Raw genomic sequence first — 27,487 nt, forward strand, 5'->3', positions numbered from 1 at the left:
TTATAAAATTACACCTCCGTGTGTGTCCTTCCTATTGACAGGCAATTGGCAGAAAACTAACATGTCCCGCCCCCTATCTGTCACGTCCTGATTACTCCCTGGGAATGTAAGTATTTTGTAAGGTACACTGGGACATTCTATGCTGAGCACTGATGGCAGGACAGTCTTTTTGGAGGTGCAAACTTACATGGGGTTCTTTGGCTTCTGACAACTAACAGTTCCTTGCCCTGGCTTTCTTCCAGCCAGCGTAATGAGTAAAGGCCAGGTCTTCTGCAACTCAGCTGGGCTAAGGTGAAAGGGGTTCATACAGACAAGGAAGAGAGTGAGAGAATGGAGCAGAGCAAAGGACAGAAGAGCCACTCGGAGGCTCAAATGGTGGGACAGAAGTAGAGAGGGACAGCAGGAAAGTCAGGAATGCCCAAGCAGGACAGACAGACTCCTGACGCCTAAGGCCTATTACTCGGTTGCTGATGAAGTGACGGGTGGCCCACAGAATCAACCTTGAACCATACACGAAACACACAGACAGGCGCTCAGTTCATAAAGCAAAAACCATCGGTAAAAAGCTGGTGTGGAACTGGAGCTATCCATCAGTTAAGGACATCTACTGCTCTTCCAGAGGATCCGAATTCAGTTCCCAGCATTCATGTTGAGCATTTACAAACACCGACAGTACCTGGGACTTCAGCTCCAGGGGATCCAACACTTTCTTCTGGCCTCCGTAGACTCAGGCACACATGTAACACACACATGCTCTCACGCACATTTTAAGAACTAAATATATAAAAAATAGCTTATCAACAGACTCACTGGTGTCCTTTACACCAGAGAGACAACACTGGAAACACTGGGTAAATGGTGGAGGGACACAGAGGTAAGGAATTTGGATAGTGAGAGTGACCATTGAGCAAAAGGGCCAAAGGAGAGGGTAAAGAGATTCAACTTTCATATTCAACCTCCAGCACTGCGCTGGAGTTACAGGGGGGTTAAGGGACTATGGGGAAGACATGATATATCCAGGGGTGGGAGAGTATTTGTGTCAGGGTAGGGGCATCCAGCTCCCCTAGAAAGTATATGGGCAGGCCCTGGAAGGAGAGAAACCCCCCTTGTGGGGAAGACCCTTCTGCCTGGGCAAGTACTGGCAGAGGTGAGAGAGGCAACAGGTCTCTGGCTAATCACAGGAGGTACCTTAACCCTCAGCTCTCTGTATTCTGAGCACATCAATAACATGTAAGACAGTTCATTCCCAACCTTGAGTGCTTACTGTTGATTCAAGACAACACATCCATAAGTACAGAGGCAAGAAGCGACTGAGAGGGGCTGGAGAGATGGCTCAGTGGTTAAGAGAACTCTTCCAGAGGTCCTGAGTTCAAATCCCAGCAACCACATGGTGGCTCACAACCATCTGTAATGAGATCTGATGCCCTCTTCTGGTGTCTGAAGACAGCTACAGCGTACTTATATATAATAAATATGTCTAAAAAAGAGAAGGGACTGAGAAGCCATGCCCTCACAGTCCAGCTGAGCTGGGCAAACACACAGTGGTGCTACACCAAAGGCCAAGGGGAAAGGAAGATCTCTCCCTGCCAAAGAGACGAGGCAGGGCCCCTGGCTCTAACCAAAAAGATTGGCCCTGTTGGCAGTGCAGTGTTACTGACAAGGTAGAACTAAGAAACCACAAGAGAAGGCAGATCCAGAAACTGTGGCCCCTTGTGGTACAATGCTAAAGAGCCTTACTTGAGGTGCACAGTGTTCCTGAGGATCGGGGCTGTATGTGGATGGCAGGTGTTGAGGCTTGAGTTGTGACTCTCGGAGCATACTGGGGCACTGGAGATGGGCAGCTCTGGGCTGGATACAAGTTGTAGCCACTGGGAGACACAGGTGGCCTCGGGGAATAGACGTGCTCAGACTGATACCCGTGGTTCTCATAGTAAGGTCCAATTCCTGGAGGTGACCCCTAAATGATGGGAAAGGAGATAAATCAATCATAGCTCTCACTCACCCTAGAGGTTTGGAAAGTTATCGTCATACTCAGAAGACAGGGAGAGAGGCAGCAGGCTCGTCAAGCACTCTGGCATCACAGCAACCTGCTTAGAATGACTAGATTCTGTTTCTGGATTAACTAGAATGCTCAACCATCTGTGTTTGGTTTTCTGGTCCATTTGTTTCCATTATTTGTTCTTTGAAATAAAGAAAAGGTGACTGATAACTAAGACTCCGTAGAAGAAAAATACATACAAGTTTGGAGTCAAAAGTCACACAGCTAGAGTCCTGCTCTATGGTTCCCCCTCTAGGTCACCCTCTGAGCCTAGAAATTATGAGCCAGGCTGATGTCAAGGTTCAGAACGGCTCACGTCCGAGAGAACTCACCTGCTGAAGAGGTCTCATGTTCAGATCCTGTGTGCAACCTTGGGTGCAGTAAACACACTTTTCAACTGATCTGAGAAGCTGCTAGAAGGCACCCATGGTGCAGGCTCCTGTGGCCATTCTCCTCCAGGGTACTCTCTCTCATGCAGCTGCAGTTGGCAGTGATTTACACATCTGCTCCCCCGAGGGTGGTGTGAGCTCAGTGTAAGTGTCCCTTCACCGTGTGGGCATGGGTGCTTTTTTAGGGGAATTTGGGGGAATGTGCTGTATAAATGGAAAAGGGCAGGACCCTCTGCTAGAGCATCAATCGTTCTCTCAGTTCAATCATACAACCTTCCCCAGGCTGCACTCCTAGTACAGCCTAGGAGTCGTCAGGACTTCACAGCTTGGCATTCTTATTTCCACTCTCCCCACTCTCTCAGTGGCTGAACCTTTCTCGAAGGCCCTAGTTACCCTCATCCATGTCTAATGGTTTTTAACCCCAAACCTCTCCAGCTCCCTTTATGCTCAGGCTCCTCCCGGGCCTCAGGGATGACAGAGAAATCCTCTGGAAGCAGGTATCCTCAATAGGGGTCGCTAAATGTTCAGATTTTCAAAACGAATTTATTTATTGTGTATGTTGCACAGGTGTGTAAACAGGGATCAGGAGACGACCTGTGAGAATCGGTTGTCTCTTTCCACCCTGTGGGCCACAAAGACTGAATGCAGGTCATCTCTTAGCTCATAGAACTATCTTGCTGGCCTAAAGAGCCATTTTAAGCATTTTAAGGCAATAGAAACACTCCAAGGTTAATAATCCGTGTTTAATAACTCACTAGCACTCTCCTTCAAAGGTCCAAAGATTATGACTTGAAACCAGAGGGGTGGGACAGTGAAAGCCATCCCCATCATATCAGAGCACTCTAGATTCAGAAATCAGGTGACTGTATGGCCCAGAACCACACCATCGAAGAACATGTTCCTCTCTCTAGCAGGAAAGACCAAGAACACCTAGCACTTTGTCCTGGACGAAGCTCTTAAAATTATAAAGGGATCCAATAAAAAATAAATGCAGAGACTCATAAAATGGGACACTAGCACATTTTTTAAAGAACCTAGAGAAATATTGTTATTAGCCAATAAGTATTTATCAATGTGGAAGGTGTACAGTGAACTGGCTAGGCTTGAAGATGACAGAGACAACTGCTTCTATTGCCCTAGGAAGTGGGACCCCAGCAGGAATAGACCACCCAGTGCCTCATCCAGATATGGCTGATCCCCAGTTATTGATAGACAGACACTGACAGCTTTGCCACAGACTCTCTTTCCTAAACTCTGCCCCATCCTGCTTCTCCTGTATATACATCTGCTGCCCTTAAAGGAGGAAGGAAGTGCATACAGTAAACCAACCAATCCCAGCCTCTGCCCAGCAGTGGTAGCTTCCCTCCCTGTCTCACCCTTTCCAACATAACTGGCGGTTTGAGTAAAGATGTCTCCATAGGCGCATATATTTAAATGCCTAGTCACTAGTGAGTGGAACTCTTTAAAAATCCCGTGTTTCCTATAGGTCAGGATAGAAGACTTTCAGCTACTGCTCCAGAAACTGCCTATGTGCTACCACAGTCCCTGCCAAGATGGTAGGCCAAACCTCTGAAACTGAAGCAACCCCCCAATTAAATGCATTTACTTATAAGTCACGGTGCCTGTTCACAGCAATGGAACAGTGACTAATACAAACACCTTGAACAATGCCCAAAGGGCCACCTGCTCCTACACACAGCTCCTAAAATTACTGATGGACACCTGTGGAAGATACCAGAGGGGCGAAGGAACAAGGAAAGGGCCAGAGACGTAAGATGAACCACTTACTGAGTTCAATGCCATCCTGCCTGTGTCAGCAGCATGAGGAGGTCAGTATGTGGCTTCCTCCAGGTGACCTGAGGGAAAGAAGCACACACAGTAATATTTAGTGCAGCTTAGCTTTAGAAGACTCTGGGTGAGAGTCACATTATATACCACAGCAAACTGCAGCTCCACCCCTGGCCTTCAGTCTACACTTTACCTACATCTTCCCAGGTCTCTTCGTTCCTGGTGTTTTTTATGCCATGAAACCCAATGTCCTCCTCTAGGGTACAGAGAAACCCATGAGTGGGCCCAGGGTGTAAGTTGAACTACTGTGGCCAGAGCCTGCCTAACCTTGAAGAAATGGGGACAGTCAGAGAACCCCACCTACAGGGGAGCACCCAGGGCTGAGCCTGGGACTCCAAGCCCTTCCACACTTATATGTTCCTCCCAGTATATTCACCAGAAGGAAGATTCATGGGAGAAAACCACACAAGACCCACCATCTCCCTCCATAGAGGGCAGAAGCAAGCCTGGAAGGCAAACACCAGGCTACCTTCTGCCTGTGGTATTTCCCAAGCATCCTTAGGCAAACAACTGAACCAGCTTGACATCTCAGCGTCCGTCTCTGCAAAGCAGATACCACGGTTGGCACATTGAAGATGAGGTTCATTGCAAATGTCCACTGAGGGGGTGACAGTGAACAGCAGAGGAGCAGCTGATAGGGTCAGGCCCCGCCTCCTTACAGGTGTGTCCACGCAGACAGCTGCATGGAACTATTGGCCTACATTTGAACACCAGAGACAGGCTGCATTAAGCCTCACAGGATTGCCCAAGCTTTAATAAATAATGTGTCCTTACGACACAGTTATGGTTCGAATGTGAAAGGACACCCCAGCTAGTTTGGGGTGCTCGGAAAGGGCATTGAGCCTTTTGGACATAGATCTACAGGCCAGCTTTATTCCCTGGCTCTGCTTCTGGATAGAGGTATAACTCTCTGATGTAGTAGGATGTCAGCAAGCCACTGCATGCTCCCACCGCTGCAGACAAGAGCTGGTCCTGGGCCACATCTTCTGGGCCATGAACTATGACCCATAGTAATCCTCCCTCAGGCTGTTCTGTCAGTTTTTCATCACAAGGAAGAAAAGGGTCCATGATATACACATCCACCCACAATCTGTTCACTATCCCAAACCCTAACCAAAAGTGATGCCAAACTAACTACTTAGGTGAACTCAACGATTTGTAGTTATGAAGAGAAGTCCCTGGTCATTACATATGTGTGAAATGTCAGCAACCACTTGAGATGCTGTCAGTATAAAGTCCCTTACTTACATGAGCCATCTTCCCCGGCATTGTCCTCTACCGACAGCCTCATCAAGCTTCTGAACCTCTGTGCACTGCCGCGTGAAACCTTGATAAATCAGCTTGCTAAGACTTTCAATACCTGAGCAGATTCTCAGTCCTCTACCATCCTCAAAGGATACCTGGTGAGCCTGGCCTGCCTTCAGGAGGAACCCTGTCAAGTCAGGCTAGCCAGATCCTTCCCACCCACCGTATCTCATACTGATTTTGTTTTTTTTGTTTTGTTTTGTTGTTTGTTTTTGTTTGTTTGTTTGGGTTTTTTATTGGATATTTTGTGTATTTACATTTCAAATGTTACCCCCTTTCCCAGTTTCCCCTCCGGAATCTCTCTTTCCCATCCCCCCTTCCCCTGCTTCTTTGAGAGTGCTCCCCCTCCCACCTCACCACTCTGGCATTCTCCTACACTGGGGAAATTGAGCCTTCACAGGACCAAGGGCTTCTCCTCTTATTGATGCCGACAAGGCCATCCTCTGCTACATATGTGGCTGAAGCCAAGTGTTCCTCCATGTGTATTATTTGGTTGGTGGTTCAGTCCCCAGGAGCTCTGGGGCAGGGGTCTGGTTGGTTGATATTGTTGTTCTTCCTATGGGGTTACAAACCCCTTCAGTTCCTTCAGTCCTTTCTCTAACTCCTCCATTGGGGTCCCAGTGTTCAGTCCAAAGGTTGGCTGTGAGCAACCACATCTGTATTTGTCAGGTTCTGGTGGAGCCTCTCAGGAGACAGCTATATCAGGTTCCTGTCAGCAAGCACTTCTTGGTATCCGCAATAGTGACTGGGTTTGGTGTTTCTATATGATATGGATCCCCAGGTGGGGCAGTCTCTGGATGGCCTTTCCATCAGTCTCTGCTCCACACATTGTCCCCATATTTCCTTTAGACAGGAGCCCTTCTGATTTTCTATTCACAGACATTTTGCTCCATGGCTGTAGATTCCCATTCTTGCTGCATTGAGAATCAAAGCGGTCTCTTCACCATTGACTCCTTTCCTGGTCCATCCATCTGCTGAGATGCTCCTGAATCCATTAGTCCTCACCTTGCTTTAATGGGAGTGTTGCATTATTTTTTCATTAATATCCTCTCTATAAGAGCTTTGCTTCATGCCTCCATGATGGATTTGACACAATCCAAGCTTATTCTAAGAAACCATCACATTCACCAGGTGAGGTGCCCAGGAGGGCTTGAAGGAGTTCAGAAGCCATGATAAGTGCCCTTCATCTGTAAGAACCAGATACTCGACCGCTGGAGAGATGATCAGTGGGCAAAGTGCTTGCTAAGCAAGCATGGTGACTTGAGTTTGAATCCCAGATCCTCATAAAAGTCTGGAAACAGAAGTGTCCACCTGAAATCCTGGTGCTAGGGAGGTAGAGTCAGGAGAATCCCTAACACACAAATGGATACTCTTCCCCATTCAGTAAACTCCTGGCTCAGTAAAATACCCTATCTCAAAATTAGGGTGGAAAGAGACTAAGGAAGACACCTAGCATCCCCTTCTGGGTCTCCATACATACACACATGTGAATGAACATCTACACACACATGAATGCACACACTACACCATACACACGTGTGAGCACGCGCACACGCGCACACGCGCACACACCCAAGTCTGACACTTGGGTACACAGAAAGCTGTAGGCAGGCAGCACTACATAGCTAGAAGCTATGACACGGCTTTAGGTGGGACTTGCATCCCAAACTAGCTGTGACCTGGAAAGGTCCTATGCCTCCGTTCTCTGCCAAGACAGAAAAGAGACTACTTTCAGGAGCACTGAGTAACGTTAGCTATAACATGATTGATGTTGGTGCATAGTGTTATCTTAGTCAGAGTTAGATACAACTAATTTTACCTGGGGACGTATCTCGGTGACAGAGTACTTGCCATTCACACAGGGGACTATGGGTATGATCCCCAACACCACCAAAGAAGCAATTCTAAAAGCTTCTGATGTCTCCTTCAACACTTGCAGATTGGTACTGGTAAATCCTTCCAAGCTAATGAGAAGTTCACCTGCTCTCAAAGCTCAATGTCTCTGAAGGGAACAGCAGAGGCCACCTGCTCATCTCCTAAGCAAAGCTAGTACTTGGATCACTAAACACAGGAAGCCCCCCAAAACAACCTTCAATGAAGAAAGATGATTACAGCTTTGAACGTTGAACAGGTCACAGTAAAAATGCACCAAGTCTTTCGTTTCTTCTGCTGCAGATCAAACAGAAGAACCAAATCATGCTGAGAGATTCTAGGTTTTTCTAATATTAAAGTCAACTGCTTTCTGGGTGTGAGAATGAAACTGAATACCATACAGTGAGAGGAATGGCCATTTGAAATGTATAAGAAACACCTAAACCTGTTAAAAGGATGCAATTGCCATCCACTGGTGTGTCTTCTCTATGACTATGACCACCTTGCAAATAATAGGCTAAGCCTGGACATCTACCTCATGCATCCTGACCTCCTCCCATAAGCAGGGTCAGACAGGCCCCGTCCAGTGTCCTCCAGAAGAGCCCAGCTGCACTGGCTTTTACTCCTCTGAGTTCTTTCTAGCTTGTTTCAACAGGCTTGGTTGACGTTTCAGGAAATAAAAATCTGATCCACTGGCAGCCTTCCCAGTTTGGGAGCCCTCTAAAAAGAGCAATGACTGGGTACTTGAAATTCATGCAAGGAGGAAGCCAAGAGCTTAGCTGTGAATTGTCAAGGGAAAGCCATCAGAAGCAGAAGGCAGCAGAGACTCCTAATCTTATCCAGGGATCCCATGACCCACAAAACATGGAAATAAAAGGAGAGCCCACTTCAGCTACATGAACTTGGGAAGAGAAAGAGAGGGAAGGCGGGGACGTGGGGGGGGGCGGAATGAAAGGATAGATGCCCATGCTAGGTAGGATCTGAAAAGGGTCAAAAAGAGCCAAGGAGTCACATTCAATCCTGGTCATCTTCTAAACAGGAATCCCCATGGCCACAGGTGGTTCTGACTCCTATGTGCTGACTTCTGAAAGGAGCAAGACATAACCAGACAAGAGAGCTACCCTGTCATTTATAAAGAAACCTGATGCTTGCCTTTGACCCTGGAAAGCCATACATAAGAATGCTCTTGGGACTTCGGATAACTGTCCTTTAAGGGTCAAGAAAGCAAATGAGGACAAACTTCCTGAGGGCATGGCAACCTCATCCACTCCATCTCAACAGAACACAGCACCCTGGTGCTGCCCACTATGAGCTCACCTATCACCTGTCCAGCTGTCACGCAATGGACAACACTGTGGCGTCCATCCCATGACCAAAAACAAAAAACAAAAAACAAAAACAAAACAAAACAAAAACCACCTCTTTCCCAAACAAAAACTGCCTTGTGGTCCTTTCCTCTGAAAATGATGACAAGCTCATTGATGCCTTCATGGGAGAGTGTGGGATAGCCCAAATAACTGAAGTCCACGGATGCCATAGCACACCAGCTCACAGGTGCTGCCTCCCTCATGAGGGCCCCTAGAGTGCCAGGTACTGTTCAAGATGCTAGAAGTGGGAGGGGACCCCAGAATCACTTTCCCACCTCTGTCATCACACGGCCACCGCCAGACACTGTGCAGCCAATCAACACACAGAACCATGGCTCAAGTCACATTACAAGATACCCTCTCTTCTTAGTGCACTGTTAGGAGAACGCTGGCCAATAGTAGTATAGGATAGAGGCGCAAGACATGCAGCAGAGCCAAGTACTGGACATGGGGATACTGCTCTGGCAAGCAAGAAGATATTAACAGTACTATCAGACTATCGAAACAGTGAACCTGGAAGAATTAAGAGTACCTCGGGGGCAGGCATAGTGGTGCATGACTGTGTTAGTCAGGGCTCCCTAGAGTCGCGGAATGTATGGAATATCTCTAGATATTAAGGGAAATTATTGGAATGACTTACAGTCTGCAGTCCAACTAACCCAACAGTGGGGAGCTGTGAAAGGGGAGTCTAAGAGTCTAGCCGTTGCTCAGTCTCACAAGGCTGGGTGTTTCAGCTGGCCTTCTGTATAAGCTGGAATCCCGAGGTTAATGCAAGCAGGCAAAAGAATAATGAGCCCTTCCATTTGCCATTGTCCTTATGTTGGCCTCCAGCAGAAGGTATGGCCCAGATTAAAGGCATGTATCACCATGCCTGGATTTGGAACTTGCTCTGTCCCAGGCTGGCCTCAAAGTCAGAGATCTGCTTGTTTCTGTCTCCTGGGATTAAATGCATGTGCTACCTTGCCTAGGCCTAAGATTTTCATGGCCACTATGCTTCAAGATCTGGATCAAAAGCATATGTCATCCTATGTCAAGATCCGGGTCAGAAGCCTGTGTCTTCCAGGTTCGGGATCAGGATCACAGGTGTGTCCTCCATTTCTGGATTATAGCTCATTCCAGATGTAGTCAAGTTAACAACCAGGAACAGCCATCCCAATGACTTTAGTCCCAGTACTCAGGAGGCAGAGGCAGGCAGAATTCAAGACAAGCCTGGTCTATAAAATGAGTTCCAGGACAGCCAGGGCTACATGGAGAAAACCTGTCTCCAAAACCCAAAAACAAACAGCAAGGAAAAAACAAAACAACAAAAACAATAAAATAAAAAAGAGTGCCTCATAAATCCCAGTGTAGAGTAGAAACATGTTGAAGGCTGGTGCCAGCCAGAAGAACTTGCTTCCCAGGAAAAGATTTCACACAGTTCTGACAGCTTATACAGTCATTGTAGGAGAGACTGTAGCTGAGACCATGATAGGCCAGTATGTGCCCTTGAACAGGACTGCTTAGATATACACACTACTTGCCCTCTATTTAAACATGGATCTCATGTGAGGTCCCTCAAAAGGACTTGGGGTTCTTTTTGGATGGATGGCTGGGCCTGGCTTGTTGGTAGTGCCAGCTCCCAAAAACTAGGGGGAGAGAAAGAAAGTGGAACAAAACACCTCAGAAAAGGCAGGCCCACATTATCTGTTTTTCTTTTTCTGTGAATGCCTTGTTGTCCCAAATAGATTACAAGCTTTTTTAGGGTGGAAATTAAGTCTGTTTTGGTTTGAATCTAGCTTTGTACCGTAGCAAAAAGCAAAAACAAAAACAAAAACAAAAACAAAATCTCTCTCTCTCTCTCTCTCTCTCTCTCTCTCTCTCTCTCTGTGTGTGTGTGTGTGTGTGTGTGTGTGTGTGTGTGTGTGTGTGTGTGTGTGTACTTGATACAAGCTAGGGGCATCTGGAAAGAGGGAACCTCAGGTGGGAAAATGCCTCCATCAGACTGTCCTGTAGGCAAGTCCATGGGGGCACTTTTCCTGACTGACCATTGAAGGACCCAGCCTACCATGGGCAATGTCACCCTGGAAACTTGGTCAAAATAGGTTGAGCAGGACATGTAGAACAAGGCACAAAACAAAGTTCCTTGATGGTTTCTGCTTCAGTTCCTGCCTCCGTGTTCCTGCCCTAAATTCCCCAGATCAGGGACTGTAAACTCTAAGCTAAAAAAAAAAAAAACTTTTATCTTGGAGTCATTTTGGTCCTGGTATTTTTTGTTTAATCACAGCAATAGAGAAGCAAACTAAGAAGAAACATGTACATAGAGATGCACATGTGTGCACGCATGTGTGTGTGCACACACACATATACAAACCTGGATACATATGCACACATAAACACAGGCACATATACACAGAGAGATACACAAATGCACATATAGACACGGAGACATGCTCACAGACATTCATGCACATATGCAGAGACAAATACTAAGACACACAAATGTGTGCAGAAACATGCATATAGAGACACATACACCTGCACACAGAGACATGTATACACACACACACACTCACACAGACAGATCACAGAAACATATACAAACATATACACATACACACAGAGACTTGCATACAATCACGCACACACATGCACATAGACACATAGAAACACACATGCATACAGACACACAGCTGTGCATATACATGCACATACATTTCTTTGGTTTTAGTTCCAGAGGCTACATGAATGAGATAAAATTGAACAACCAGGAATGGGAAGCCCACACCAGGACAGCGGGTCAGGCACAGGTCGGGCACAGCAGGCACAGCGGGTGTCATCACAGAGTTCAGGTACCTAGAGCTAACACTGATACAGGCAGAAAGGCCCTGGGTCATGGCGGGCAAACTCCAGCACATGATGATGCTCCTGGTTCTTGGTTAAAGCCCTTACCCAAGCCAATCTGTTTAATGAGGATAGTGAGTAATAAATGAGGTGTTATAAAGATAGAGTAGAAGAATGTTCTCTAGGTCTGACCTCAGTGTGACAGAAAACAGGCTTTGCCTCCCAGTGTTTGTGCTACTGCTATATGGAGAAGGGACCTGATTCGGGCCACATAAACCCAGAGGCTAGCCTCAGGATTAAGATCAGAGTCAGTCAGAAGGCAGGCTTTGACTGAGCACAGGAAAACCAAGTTCCCCACAATTCAAAAGTTCAGCTGAGTGTGTGAGCTACTAGGAAAGTGCAAAGTCCTCGAAGTACAAGATCCAGCACATTCTAGAGCATAAATGATTAAGCAGTTGTTACAAGGTCTGTTGTGGTGAAAAGCCACTGCCACCCATTATGATGTGGTGAACTTGAACAACTCTCAGAGTTCTGTGTAGAATGGCCTATAAATTTGTGGTCTATAGAAATCCTCATTCTGATCCGGTATATGCTCTGATAAGGGCTCAGAGCCACCTGCCTGGATGCCTGGAGGAAAGCAAGGACCATAAACTAAAGGGAAATCGACTCTTTGTATTGTTCCTTAGTCAAACACACAGTAACAAAGCCAGACTTGTTTCCTTTGCAACCGACTTGAGAATACTAGGGTGCCAGCCTCACTCTTCAGTCAGCGCTAAGGTTAAGCCTTCTACCTATCCATTGTCCTTGTGTGAATTTCCACAGCCACAAGCTATTGGTGGCTTCACACACTAGGAGCTTTGTTATCACTCCCAGACTCTAGGCCCCCATGCCTGATGGCTCACCTGTGTACACAAGCAAGGCATGCAGATCTCCTCCCTTCCCCCACTGCCTCCACTGAGAACAGAGAGAGACTCTCTGGGCCACCTGACCTCTTCAAAGTCCACCCCGTGCCTAGTGTAGGTCACTGATACCCTCCAGTATCCCGCATGGATTCTCCTTCCAAGAGCCATTGCCTAAGATGCCACTATGCATTCCTTTTCTTTCTCCAACCACCTGCTGAGAGAAGCAGCCCTAGGTCCAGATCTACTCCCTTCCAGAATCCCAGGTCTCCTCCAGGGAGCATCCTTTAGAATGCCCACTGTGATCAGATGAGCCACACATGACCATGTTCCTCCCCAAGAACCCACAAACAGGTTTAGACCACAGCAGCCCCTGGAATGAGATACAGTTGAACCACTCCCCTTCATTATCAGGTCCACTATACCTGGAGACTGCGCATAAAGGCTTCCCAAGTCAAACTTTGCAGGTCTCAGCTCTTGGGATCATGATACTCCTGAATTCCTGCAATTTCAACTTTAAGGACAGCTGGGGGAACAATTCAGAGAGGATAGTGGATGGAAAAGCCTCTGCTCCCACCAACAGGGCCAATCTCCTGTCTTTCAGGAACCGAAACTGATCAGCCACTAGACTCACCAGCCATCTTTCCTTTCTTCCTTTATGCCCCGTGCTTGGGGTGACCAGGAGTTCCCAGACACAAAACTTACTGTAGAGCTTCCGAGAACTCCTGGTCCCCACTTTCAGGGTTTGAAGAATACTCGGGACCAGCACAATGACCTCACATTAAGGAAGGTCCCCTTTCCCAAGACTTTCTAGGCTCCCTTAATACTTAAATGCAAAGAGTAATATAGTCAACTAGATTCTCGGTTTCCATTTCTTGGTAACTCCTGGTTCCAGGCTGCGCTCATCTCGGGGAGCAGGCTGCTTAGACAATAAAGAAGATGATACCGGAACACCATACTTCACATATTCATGTTTCATCACTGGCAAGATAGTTAGTTGCACAAGTGTCTCTCACTCAGTGACCCCGTAACCCAGAGAGGCAGCCTTCTGCCTCATTAAGTAATCCCAGGTCCTGGCCACTGTGGGGCTGCAGACAGAGGTAGGTCTATGAGATTAGGTAGCATGGCAGCCTGGCCCTAGAGCACCTGAGGTATCTAGATTCCCTAGACTTCACTCTCAGTTTTTATCTCCTCTTTTTTTTTTCCACTTGCTGCCACACTGTGACCTTGGGACTAAGGGGAGGAAAAAGAATTGAGACTGTGCAGGCGTAGGTCCAGTTCTGGTCAACAAGGTCTCTTGTGCACATTTCTGCCTGAAAACCCAGTGCTTATAGTACTGACCTACTAAGGCAGCTGCCCTGTATTCTGTCCTGATTCTGTCCTTTTCATCCCATAGAGGCACCAGACAAGCTACTGAGAGGTCCAAAAACTTTGGAAATAAAAATTTTAATTCCCTGGGAAGCATACTGGGTTCCTCAGAAGGAGTCACTGACAGGGCCTTTAGTTAACGGCAGTTCTGACTTAGGGAGAATAAGTCTGGAGCTGAGTCAGCCCCTGGGACACCTGACTGGAGGAGATAACAAGGCCAGAACTGAGCTGGCTTCCAAAATTCATCAAGCACTCACCATATATAGAGAAACTTAGCAATCACTCGAAATTCTACTAACGCCACTGCTCTGCCTCTACCAATCATCAGAGGTGACCTAACCCTTCTGGAAAAGTCCCCTAGCCCTGCACAAAAAGGGAATGGTATACACACACACACACACACACACACACACACACACACACACACACGCATGCTGGTAATTTCTGCAGAATAAACATTCTGTGCCTTTGCCTACTATTTGAGTCTGGGGTCTTCCTTCAGCAATTCTTGGACCCTAACACTATCTAACCTTTGCATCAGCCTCCCTATAGCTGAGGTAAACAGGTTTTAAAGAACTCACTATGTTGTCCAGCCAGAAGAAGCGAAGAGTCACATCATTGTGTGTAGCTATTCTGCAGTGTGGTCAGACTTCCTCCTCCAATGACTACAGTGCCACAGGCAAGGTTCTCTGCACTTTACTCCAAGATCTTGTTGCTAAAAAGCTGGCCTTAAAGGTGTGATGAGAGAGAGAGAGAGAGAGAGAGAGAGAGAGAGAGAGAGAGAGAGAGAGAGAGACCAAGCCTGGGAATGAGCTGAGTACATCGACCAGAGATGCCTAAAAAGACCAAAGACTGAGATATGAGTCCAAGCCACAGGAGCGCCTCTCAATTCTTTCACTTAGCCTCATGCTTTGGTGACATTCTTCAGATTCTTTCCTTTTTCTTCTTTCTCTCTTTATACGGGGTCTTACTAGAGAGCCTTGATGACCTTGAACTCACAGAGTGCCAAATGTGTCTGCCTCTGCCTCCTAAGTTCTGGAATTAAAAATAAATCTCGCCACACCTGGCTTTTGAGTTTTCATTCTAAAACATCTTATGACAGGACCAGTCAGGTCACTGCGAGAGGGACCCCAAGTACCTCTTCAGTAGAGACAGCTAAGGGTGGGGAGTGGTCCACCTTGCCTACCTGGAGGTCCTTCACCACAGACCACTGCAGTAGAGCAGTTGCCTGGGATCTTTCAGTCCCTGTGTCTCCTGGTGAAACTGCCCAGCCCCCAGCCTTCCTACCAGGAAAAGAACCTCTCCCCTTCTCCCAAACCAAGTAAACAACCCCCACCTTGCTTTGGATTTTTACACCTTGTAAATGGCCTGCCCTTTGGAACTTTCCATAAGGTCTGGCTCTTGCTGGCTGGAAGTTAGAAGGAGCCAGCACTAGATGGCTTGTCTTAGCCCCAGGTCTAAGGTAAGCATTTGCATGAAAGGTCTCCAAACCCGACCCTTGTGGGGACTCCTGCTTTTTAGGTACATCCAGGGCTTTTCCCTCCCTTAAGCAAGCTACCAGAGGCCTTTGCGCGCTCTGGACTGAGTTAGGGGCCATTGTGAAGGGCCTGGGCTCCCAGTGAGCAAAAGCCCAGCCACAAGCCACCAACACCCTCTAGGGCTTGGACACACAAAACTTGCAGGCCATGGGACAGTTAATTTCTTCAACTGGGCTTGCAGGTCCTCACACACCGCGCCCACTGTACCTTTGGGTACCCTGCCACATCCCAAGTCTCACCCAGTGAGATATTGGGGGAAAGGTGGTCAGCCTTTTCCCCAGTAGACAGCTCGCCCTTGTCAGCCAGACTTGCTGTCCCAGGGCCAGCTCCTCCAAAGTCGGTTCCAGTGAATGCCTAAAGCCAAGGCAGTCGATCCGCATCGTCGCCCCGGGTCACCGCACGGGACCGCTGGAGCACTCCCTCCCCACAGGTGGCGGACAATTCTCGTCTTGCCAAGGTCCCCAGGGCCCAGCAGCGCCGCCTGTATCGGTTCTTGGCATCTCAACCAGTTTCCAGTTTCTCTCCACCTCGGTAGGGACCAAGGAGCGGAAGGAGTTCAGGTAACCAGCCTGACTGCCGAGATTTTTCCGAAACAAAGAGAATTGAAGACGAACCTGTGCCTCTGCGCTCTAGGAAAGGATATCAGCACGCGACGCGAGCTAAGGGCTTGCTCCATCGAAGGACCCCCGCTCCTAGGGACTCTCTTCTCCAAGCCATTAGTCAGGGACCCGCAGGACCACAAGCCAAGCCGCGAATCTACGGAGTCGACTTGGGATCTCTGCCGCGCGACAAGGGATCGGGGTTATCCGGGCCCGGTCCCAGTCCCCAGGACGTACACCCGGGCCGCTCAGTCTCAAGACGGTCGCACACATGTAGCACCTTGGCCTCACCTAACTCACCTGTACCTTAGACTCCCAGCCCCGGCACCGCGGGGCGGACCCGGGTCAACCCCATTTCCTTTTCTGTGCCGGGACCCCGACCTTGTCCGGCGCGCTGCTCACCTGCTGTGCTCCCCGCCCCTCTCCGCCTCCGCCGGGGCTCTCGGTTTCCTTGTCCACTCCAAGTACACGACCTACTCCAGCTCTCGCTTAAATCTCCGGAGGCGGCGTCCCAGGAGCCAGGGTGACACCCCTAAACGCAGGTGCCCGGTCACCTCGGCCAAGAGGAGGGAACAGCCAGGAAAGGCTGTCCGGGGGAAAGAGGAGGAGTTTCCCCGAGGGAAGCCCAGGGAGCGCTCCTCCCCTAGCAGGGAGAGACCAGACCGGACTCGAGGCATTTCCCTGGCAGCGACCCGCCTCTGGAGCAGCCGACCCTTGAGGCTCAGACCCAAGGGAACGCCAGGGTCCCGGTGCGACGGATCTCTGGACTGCACGCGGAAGCCCCAAGGGAACTCTAATCCGGTCCCTTGGAAGTCTGGGAGCTGCTATATTCCCAGCCCCGACAGGCTCTGGGTTGGGGACGCCAAAAGGTCCCAGTTGGGTGCATCCCTTAAGCATAGGTGTTTCAGCTCCGGGTTTAAGGACACTCTCCGGTGAAGCCAGGCTTTCCTACTGAGGAAAATCTCTTGGGTCCGAAGTCCTCAGCCCCCAGCTCCCAGAAACTGTTACTTGTACCGAAGGTGGGGCAGAGGTGAGGTGGCAGAGAAGTTCTCTGCAGTCTTTACAACCTGGTCTTCTACTACTTGACAGACTCCGAGACACTCGGCCAAAATAAGGCTCTAAGAGACCAGAAGCAGCGCTCGCTCTAGCGAGCACCGAGCTGGTGATTTTCGACTAAAGCTGCCCCCTTTTGCATGGGGCAGCTGCAACTACAAAAATAAAACAACAAAATGACAAGGAAAAAAGAAAAAGAAAAACGTCCTCTTTGTAAAGGTGTCTGCACCAGGGAGAGAGCTGCTTGATGGGAACTTTTATCTCCCCAGGGTTTTCCCTCTAGCCCTCCCAGTTTGCTTCCATGGACCCCCCGTAGCTTGCCTTCACAACCACCACAGGAGCAAATCTCTTGTTCTCTGTATTACCTGGTAGAGGGATAAGCCTAGGTCCTCAGACAATCTCACAGTCTCAGATCGATTTTTATATTTTGAGACAAGGTCTTACTGTGTAGTCCCGGCCACCCTGGAGCTTGCATATAGACCTGGTGCTCTATCTCACGAACTGAGATCAAAGTGTTCAGAGCAAGAAGGGCATCAGAGGCTGAGAATTTTATGGAGTTTTGCAGGAGCTCCCTCCATGCCCACATGAATCAAAAATGATTTTTCTTCCGGTGATCTGTTGTGTCATTTTAAAGAATAGATTACCCAAAATGATTCAAGAGCGTTTTCCCACTTTAATAACAGGCACTCGTGAAGTATTATTACCCTAAAACCCTTGTTCCATCTGCATTACACAAAAGTCGACACAAGTTGTTTTAACTGAAAATAATGGCAGAAGAACATTAGGAACATGCTAGTGCACTGTGGCTGCCAGCCCTGGGAGCCTTTCCTGGCTTCCCTGAGATTCTTTCCCCCTCCCACTCTTCCGTGGTCCTTTCTGGAAAGGTGCTCAGCACACATATTTGTAAGGTTACATATGGAAGAGATCAGCCCTAGACTTGGTGAACTTGAAGCAGGATAAAGAGAAAATAAAAGGTAAAGCAGCCCCTTCTTTCAGGGTACAGTGGGTTGAAACCTCTCTCCAGCCAGTCAAGAGCTTCGGCACACTTGACAGAGCTGCAGATGTAACAGTGAGGTTGACAGTCCTTTTATAGGAAGGCGTTTCAAATAAGAATGTGAAAAAAGCAACAGACCACGCTTACGGTCTGAACGTGTGGGGCTGCCTTACTTCTTTCCCAGATGTAAGCCTCACAAACAAAGCTATTAACTTTCGTTTTCTTGTTAAAACATCTTGACTTCTGTTCAACCTCGTGACCAAGAGTTTTACGATATGGGTTGCGGTCCATAGGCACCGCAGAGGCTGACATATCTCGCCTAACTTCCTTGGCAACCCTGAGGTGTAACTCAGAAGTTACTAATATTGTCTATTATGGCTGTTGTAAAAATTCTTAAGCTTGACTCTCTCCGAGAAGCCAAGCCTACTCTTGAGTGCTTTATTGTCCTTTCCTCTAAGTGAGCTCTCTTACTACACCCCTAGCCCCTGTAACACAGTCAGGGTCTCACCTAAACAAAGCTGAGGAACTTACTCTGTAGACCAGGCTGGCCCTGAACTCAGAGATCCACCTATTTCTGTCTCTCTAGTGCTAGGATTAAAGGCACAGACTACCGTGCCTGGGTGTAACCTTGAACTTCTTCCCTTCCCACCTGTACAGACATTCTAGGCATGGTCCCCCATCTTACTCTTTTTCAAAATCTGTTCCTGGGGCTTCCAGAGCTTCATTTTCATCCGCGCTAAGCAAGCAGCCTTCCTAACCACCGCTCTACATTCCCCAGCCCTAAAAACGTCTCTTCATAAAATCTCCCAACTTTACCTCATATTGGCTCATCCTGGGAGTCTTTCCAATGGCAGAGTCAAGACTCCTGGTTTCAGCTGAGTGGAAGTCTCTGAAAAGAACCCAGGGACAGAGAAAGCACTTGCTGCCAAGGCTGAGACCCTGGGGCTTGATTCCTGGAAGCCACATTGTGGAAGGAGAGACCTGACTCCGGAAAGTTGCCCTCTGAATTTCACATGCACACTACAACACACAATCACAAACAACAACAACAACAAATAATAATGATAACAACATCAGGCTGCTGTAGGCTACACCGTGGGGCTGTGTAAATGTGTAACCCGGTCCAGGCCACACTGCCACTGACAGACTGAGTAAATCAGATGGCCCTCATCGGTGCCATCAAGTATAGAGGGGACTTTCCCAGGTGTGTCACTGTTGTCTAAGTGGGCTCCGGTGGGTCAATTCTACCCCACATAGCTCAGGTCTTTGGTGACAACTCACTTGTGTTTTGATACTGTGTTGATGCCCACCTGCACACAGCTAGCATGTGCACTCAGTTGTCTTGTGGAAGGCATTCATTCAACATCCATTTCCCCTTGGATATCACTTCTTCAGGGAAACAGAACTAGGAGGAAGTATTTAAGAGGCTTATTATCAAGAATTGGCTCATGACTTCGGAGAAACTTGAATCATAGCTCAGAGACCTGGGACCAAAGACCAGTCCACGTCTGATGGAGAAAGAACCAGGAACACTCAGGAATGGAGAATAATGATGTCCAACTCACGCCTCCTCTACCTTTGTTTTTTCTACCCAGAGTGTGGACAAACTAGACAACCATGAGGACAAATCTGATCTCCTCCACTCAGTGCTAACCTCGTCCAGAAGTGAGTGCTAGTCACCGACCTGGGCATCTTGTAGCCCTGACAACTTATAGTGTGAAGTTAGCCATCGTAAGTCTGCCCACACCAACAACACACCCACAACACACCCAAGTTGGTCTCTCTCAGCCAAACCAAATCCCTGAATAAAGACCACGTGAGTTTCTAATTCTCCAGAGCAAACAAATAAACAAAAATAACCTGCTCACAACTGGAAAGATGCTGATTCCCTTTCCAGAGAGCATAGAGTCCTGCATGGTGTGTCAGCTCCTCCCTGGTTCTCCCTATAGCTTACATACCATGATGTCAAACGACAGTGCCTATGAATGCAATGATAGGAAGTCAGTTCATCTTTGTGTATATGCCACATGGATGTATATGCATTTAGAGGCCAGAGGAAAACCTTAAGTATTCTTTCTCAAGTACTATCCACCTTCTTAATTTTTTTATTTTGACACAGGGTCTCTTGCTGGCTTAAAACTCATCAAGTAGTCTTAGGGGGGCCTGGCCAGCAACCCCTAAAGATTCATGTCTCTCCCCCAGGACTGGGATTACAAGTATGCACCACCATGCCTGGCTTTTACTATATAGTCTGGGAACTAAACTTAGTTCCTCATGCTTAAAGCAAGCTCTCAACCACAAGAGCCATCTCCCCAATCCTAAAGCCATTACATCGTATGTGATAAGAGAAGGAAGGAAGGCAGGCAGGCAGGCAGGCAGGCAGGCAGAAGGAAGGAAGGAAGGAAGGAAGGAAGGAAGGAAGGAAGGAAGGAAGGAAGAAAGGAAGGAAGGAACACACATTACACAAAAAGAAATATTCAAAACAAAATAAGGAATGCATATTCATGACAACTACAGTGTCACTTTCTATACAGGCTAAATGGACCTAACTGGCATTAACAACTACCTTTTGTCATTACCCACTGTGCTCACTATGCCTTCTCCAAGCACCTGAGCTGGCTGGTGGTGTGACACATGCCTTCATTCCAGAAGAGTCTGGCCTGATAGCAGTGTTCCAGAATCGGGTTGTTAAAGTTAATTACATGCATGATAAATTGAAGTGATGCCCTAAGGATTGGCCTGCACTCCAGGCAAGAGTCTGGAGTGGAGCTGTGTAACTGATCTGGGCCACACTGCATACTGCATGGTAAAGTAGCAGTATTCTTTGCTCTTAGTGGCCCAGGTCACCCATCCCCAATAGGACTGCAACTCTCTTCTTAGCCTGTCTACCCAATGTGGTCAGGTGATCCTTTTCACTTACTGCTGAATGGAAATTTTGTGTCTCCCAGCAGGAGCATCTGCCCTCAGAATGAAGTTCTCCGGTCTGGCACAGCATAAAGCGGAAGAATCAGGAAGCAAAGATTTTTTTGAGTGGATCGTTGGATATAATAGTGGCTGGTGTTACCTGTTTCCAACCCCCTGATTCCTGAATCAGTGAGTCCTAACTGTGAGAGAAATAGCACTGTGTACTGCACCCTGGTCTCCAGATCACCTCTTCGAGAGCCCTGCCCCAGCCTTACAAATTACTGTCCCCTGGCTAGACCTGTAACCGCATCTTCAAAAGGTCAGTCTACTGCTCTGCCCTGCCAACTGCCTGAGGATGGCAGGAATGTGGTACAACCAGTGAATTTCATGAACCTGGGCCCAGTGCTTCATTCCTTTGGCTCCTTAGTACGTTCCTTACAGAAGCAGAACTATACATAGAATATGTAGAATGCTGTGATGGTGGGCAAGACACTCCCAAGATGTCATCGATTCTAGCAGAAATGTTGGTCCAACATAATTAAATTGCCAGCAGGCTGGCCTCTCTGGGGAATATTGTCACACCAGTGAATCTACTGCTGGCAAATTGGGTATCCAGAGGTAGTTATAGCCAGGATAGCCTATGTCACTGAGCTCTGGTATAAACTTAGTTCCTGCCACCATGACCCAGTTGTCCATAAACCCAGCAAACGATTGGGAGAAGGAGAAGGCTGGTGTCCACAGAATAGACTTTCCTAATTTTGGTTATGAAAATCTTCCTCTGATGAAGTCACCTTTGGTGAACATACAATGCATTGTTGTTTTGGGGTGGTTTGGTTGGTTGATTGGTGTTTTTTTTTTTTTTTTTTTGCCACTTTACAGAGTTCTAGATAGAAACCTCTTCCCCAAATTCTCATGTCAATCATCTTTTAGCTAGGCGCCTTACCATTGACCAAATCGCTGGCTGCAGACCATGAATTAGTTTACAATCAGATCTGGCCATTTCTTCATCCTCCTCCTCTTCCTCGTGTGTGGTAGCACGCTTTGTGTATACTCTTCCGCCTTATTCATCCAGCCAGGGTCTCTCAGTTAAACTTAGAGCTCGTTCACGTGACAAGCTCGCATAGGAGATTCACTGTCTCTGCCTTCCAAGGCTGGAATACAGGTAGAGCTGCCATGCCTGTCTGTTATCTACATGAATTGTGAGGAATAAAACTCCAGCCTTCTTGCTTGCATGCAAGCAGTTTAACCCCTTAGGCATTGAAGGCCTGCCCCATCTGGACATTTCTAAAAGAAGAGGGAGGATACTTAGCTCAGAGTTCCCTGTGGAAGCTTTCTCTTCATCCTGTCTTTCTCTGTCAGTGACTAGTAAGAAATCTTTTATGGCATCACGGTGCATGCTGGGATAGAACAGGCAGCATAGCAGGGCCAAAGGCCTGGGCATTAGGGTCAAGCCTATGTAACTTGTGCCACAGGACCTGTTCTCCCTTGACTGTACTTATCCTACTTCATGTAATGATGAATTACTCCTGAGCGTCATGTTTTCTTGATTCACAGCTCAGATAAGACCCAGTTCATGGAGGGCAGGGCCGGTCACAGGATGGAAACCTGGTGGCCTTTCAGGTTCCACTGAGGCCTAGCAGCAGGTCAAGAGCTATGCTCCAAAAGGACAAGTTATCCTGGGATCTGCCTCAGAGTCTAAGGATATGTCTATGGGACAGCACTTTGCCTGCTGCTGTCTCTAGTCCAAGGATGTGATGAGAGAGCTATCTACAGAATAGCCTGGACCTGTTGCAGACCCTCCTGGCTTAACCTGACTCAAAATTGAAAGCTTTGTGGGAGACTCAATAAGACAGCCAGAGTAACACACCTAAATGAGTAATTTATTACCTCCAGAATCCAGATACATCTACTAAGGCACTGAACCTCTGTTTTGCTTTCAGAGAGGACCTGCCATTGAAACCTGTCCTTCTCCTTCTAAGGAGTATCTCAACATGCTCCATACCACTGAACCTCTAAACATTTCACTGAGGTTTTAGGGTGTTGAAGGGTGTTTGTTGTTGTTTCCCAGGCTCTGACACATCAACAAATATAGTTGTTACTTCTTTTTCACAAAATGGGACTGCCACAGTGAACCAAGAGTTAGGCAGGCCTTATTTGTTAAGGAAATCACAGAGCCACTAAGTCAAATCAGTCCTGGTGTTAAACAGGCTTCCTGCTTATTTCCACGGTTAGAAGTGGAAAGTCAGAAGTATGTACCAGGTCAGTAGTTGTGATGCAATGAAAGCAAACCATACGTAGTTTGGCCACAGTAGAGCATGCATAAAGCCTTGGGTTTGATCTCCAGCATAAGAAAAAATAAGTCACAGTCATGATCCTAAATATATGGTAGACTAACCATCCCAAAGTAATAATCACAGTACAAAATTAGCCTGACAGGATGAATAGGTACATAAGGTGGTGTCCTGAATTTACAGATCCACAAGGAATCTCAAGCAGGCTCAAAAGGAAGAAACCATGGACATCTGAAACTGCAGTGCCCCCTAAAAAGAGGTCCCCAGAAGTTCCTAAACAGGATGTTACCTCAAGGAGCATTATGGGTTTCCCTAGGGTTGGGGGTTAAAATTACAACTGACTTTGCAAGAAGACTGCACCTGTGAAAGTGACTTGTGAGCGTAGCCGAGAGGGGAAGGAAGAATGGAGATGGCATCTGGAAGTCACAGAGCATCTCTGTAGGGTGGAGTTTGTCCTCAGGAGGTGCCGGACAGGGTCCAAGAGTCAGCAAAGTAGGAAGTTGGCTGAGACCCTAACGTGCCAAGGCAGGGCATGAACAATCGCGCCCTAGGAGGAGTGATTATCTGCACTTGCCTGCCTCAGTCAGCTCTCAGTGGGGTGCCAGAAACCTCCCCTGAGAATTTAAGATGGCAAACACACCCTTGTATAAGCTTGATGATTTTATATGTGTGACTTCTCAGATTATAGAATATTCCATATGTACAAGAGAATGCATGTAACACAGAACGAGATATAGAGAAAAAAAATCAAGTATCCACAGAGGCTAAGAAACAGACAATTCCCAATATCATTTTGCCCAGGGCTGAGCAGACAGAGGCAGGTAGATGCCTATCAGTTCTAGGCCAGGATAGTCTGCACAGGAAGTTCCAGGTCAGCCAGGGCTGCCTAGTAAAACCCTGCCAGAAAGAGAGAGAGAGAGAGAGAGAGAGAGAGAGAGAGAGAGAGAGAGAGAGAGTGAGTTGAGATTTTTCCAAAATCTATCAAAGTTACAAATGCTACAATGATTGAAACATGGAGAATCCAATGGGAAAAAAAGAAGGAACCAGAGATTAGAGGAAATTCCAGGATCCCTAAAATAAAGATTCTAAATCCCTAAAATAAAACTCTCTGATAAAAAGGTTTCACATGCAAAGAGAGGGTTTTCCCTGGAGGAAGCTGGTTGGGGAGCAACAGGAGTGGGAGCCACAGGTTGGGGGCACGGGGTAAGATGATGTTGGGATAGTCTGTTTCTTAGGCTAGATGGATACCTGATCGAAGATAACTTGTTTGTTTTGTTCGTCTTATCAAGACAGGGTTTTTTTCTGTGTAGCCCTGGCTGTCCTGGAACTTGCTTTGTAGTCTTTGTAGTCCAGGGCGGCCTCAAACTCAGAGATTCACTGGCCTCTGCCTCCCAAGTGTTGGGATTAAGGTGCATGCCATCATCTCTAGCTAGTTAACTTACTTTAAAACGTGTGTACCCCAAAAGAAGTTTCTTGGTCTGGATAATGTCACTCCTCATGGTATGTCAATAGTGGGCTGGGAGGAATGGCTCAGTGATTAAGAGTGTGTCTCAGTTAGGTTCTCTGTTGCTCAGATAAATCACCATAACCAACAGTAAGGAGGAAAGGGTTTATTTCAGTTAACAGTTTGTAGTCCATCATCCAAGGAATCAGGACAGGAACTCAAAGCATGAACTTGGGGCCAGGAGCTAATGCTGTGGAGGAATACTATTGGCTTGGTCCGTGGAACTCAGTCTACGCCCAGTATCACCCACACAGGGATGGAAATACCCACAATGGGCTGGGCCTTCCAACCTCAATCACTAGTTAAGAAAATGTCCCACAGGCTTGCCTACAGGCCAATCTTATGGCGGTCTTTCAATTGTATTCCCTCATCACAGATAACTCTTGTTTCTGTCCAGTTGACAAAAACACTGAGTATTCCTCTTACAGAGGATCCATCCATGTCAGGTGGCTCACAACCATCTGTAACTCCAGTTCCAGGAACTCTGATACAGTGGGTGTTGTTGGTATTCTGTCTAAGCTCCAGCCCCACAGCTACCTGGGAACAGCAGCCAGGTATACTCCGCCCCAAAGTTGCTTGGCTCCCTCCTCTCTCTCTCTCTCTCTCTCTCTCTCTCTCTCTCTCTCTCTCTCTCTCTCTCTCTCTCTCTCTCTCCTTTTTTTCGGAGCTGGGGACCAAACCCAGGGCCTTGTGTTTGCTAGGCAAGCGCTCTACCACTGAGCTAAATCCCCAACCCCCCTCCTCTCTTACCCCCTCTTGCTCTCTTTGCTTCTCTTGCCTCCTTCCCTGTCCTTTCTCTCCCCTTCTCCCCCCTTCCCTCCACGTGCCCATGGCCAACCTCCTTTCCTCTCCTCTCCTCTTCTCTCATTAAACCTCTCCAAGTTGAACCATGTTGGCTTGGTGTGTTCTGTCCAGGCACGGGCCGAGATTTAAACCCTAACAATAGACACTCCACTCATATGCACAGCACACATGGACATGCATAATTAAAAATACAAATCAAAAAAAGTATATCTGGCCTAACATTGCCAAGATGGAAAGTCTTGCACTTTGGATTTGATGTTAAGGGGCTCCTGAGTTCCCACAGGTAGGTACTCATGGTGTCTAGGAACATGCGAGAGAACTGAGGTCCAGGAAATAACTGAAGTCACTCCTAGACATAATAGTTCCAGTAGAGCAATTTGCATGTCCTAAGAAATATGGAGGTAACTTCTGCTGTTTGGAGGCCTTCATCCCCCCCAAAATGGGTGAGGTCCTAAATATATACAGTATTGCTTAGAAAAATTGAAGACTCATACAGAAGTTCCAAAAAGAGAAATGAAGTTTTACTATTAGTATTTGTTGTTCTGCAATTAAAGCCAGACACAAGTCAATTGTCAAGGCTCAGCGTGTTCACTGTAAAAGTAATCACCTTTCAGTGAACATCCACTGTGCCAGTTAGCACACTGAGGCTTACATTACTTCAGGGTGAGATAGGTGTATTGACTTCTCTGTTGACCGTTAATAAAGTTGGGTTTCAAAGAAGGCACAGAACTTGGTTGTGTCACTCAGCAGGCACTAGATGTAGCCAAGACCACAGCTGAGGCTACCAGCTAGGAGCCAGGGGCTGAGATGACTGCCTCCAGGACTTGAGAAGGGACCCCTGGTGATGTGTTTGCTCTGTTCCCAGGGACCCTAAGTCATCCAGATCCCTTCTACTCCAGAATCAAACAGGAAACAAGTGTGGGGAAAGGGCGCTTGTGAGGGCACAGAAAGTGATAATGAAAGAGAAAGCCACACTCATGTCCCTGGCTGCTCATGATGCAGTCTTCTCACTGTGGGAGAAGGGTTTTCCTGGCTGGCTGTCGGTTTGACTTAGAACAAGTTTTCTCAACACAGATTCAAGGTTGGAGGGGAGATGAATTCACTGCAGTGGAGATCCACTGGGCAAGGGGAAACAATATATAACATTTGCCATTATCCCTATCATGCTGTCCTGAGTAGTCCTACTGAACACTTGCCCCCAACTCTGCCCTCAAGCCATGTCCTTTGTCTTTCAATACTTCCTTCCCTTCATGATGTCTTCTTCCAGCTGTCTGGCAAGGACTATAAGAACCTATTGTAGGGCTGGAGAGATGGCTCAGTGGTTAAGAGCACTGACTGCCCTTCCGGAGGTCCTGAGTTCAAATCCCAGCAACCACATGGTGGCTCACAACCATCTGTAATGAGATTCGATGCCCTCTTCTGGTGTGTCTGAAGACAGCTAAAGTGTACTCATATATAATAAATAAATTAAAAAAAAAAAAAGAACCTACTGTAGACCTTCTTAGAGGAGCAGGACCTCCCTCTAAGACCTTCCCACCTAGCCAGGTTAAGGTAGACCTATGGGCCACCCTTAGATTTTCACCTGACTTTAATGGGTTCTTTTGATGTTTTTATTTCTGTCCAGTTGAGTTCCTGAGTTGGCAGGCTTCTCTCTGTGTGGCCTTCTGTCCCCTGTGTCAGGCATGAAGTGGGAAGTGAAATAACCCATTTCTTCTAGTTCCCACGGTCTCTCTGTGTGCTGGTCAGTTTCTAGTCACAATCCAGATCCAGGGCAATGGATCCTGTGATGAATCACCCCAGTCCCTCAGCACAGAGATACTCCTCTCTGTCTGTAACCGTAAAGGTTCTCAACACCCCTCCTTTCTCCTTTCTTTTACATCTTCCCTACAAAACC

At 47.5% G+C, this 27,487-nt stretch overlaps 1 protein-coding gene across 4 annotated transcripts in view; it reads right to left on the reverse strand.

Annotated features, from left to right (window-relative positions):
- Nucleotides 1–16,635, reverse strand: part of Tmprss2 (transmembrane serine protease 2) — a 39,518-nt gene extending 22,883 nt beyond the window's left edge. Inside the window, exons 1-3 of one of the 4 annotated variants that reach the window (NM_130424.3) lie at nt 16,446–16,525; nt 4,216–4,283; nt 1,738–1,957 (exon numbers count right to left, since the gene is read on the reverse strand). In NM_130424.3, coding sequence (NP_569108.2) covers nt 1,738–1,957; nt 4,216–4,230 — 235 coding nt within the window. In that variant the 5' untranslated portion in view covers nt 4,231–4,283; nt 16,446–16,525. Of the gene's footprint in view, nt 1–1,737; nt 1,958–4,215; nt 4,284–16,343 lie in introns of all 4 variants that reach the window. The other 3 variants (XM_008768547.4, XM_008768548.4, XM_063270250.1) reach the window with 3 other exon arrangements.
- Between the last annotated feature and the right edge of the window lie 10,852 nt (nt 16,636–27,487).

This window comes from Rattus norvegicus, chromosome 11, assembly GCF_036323735.1.
Source record: "Rattus norvegicus strain BN/NHsdMcwi chromosome 11, GRCr8, whole genome shotgun sequence".
Lineage (NCBI taxonomy): Eukaryota > Metazoa > Chordata > Mammalia > Rodentia > Muridae > Rattus > Rattus norvegicus.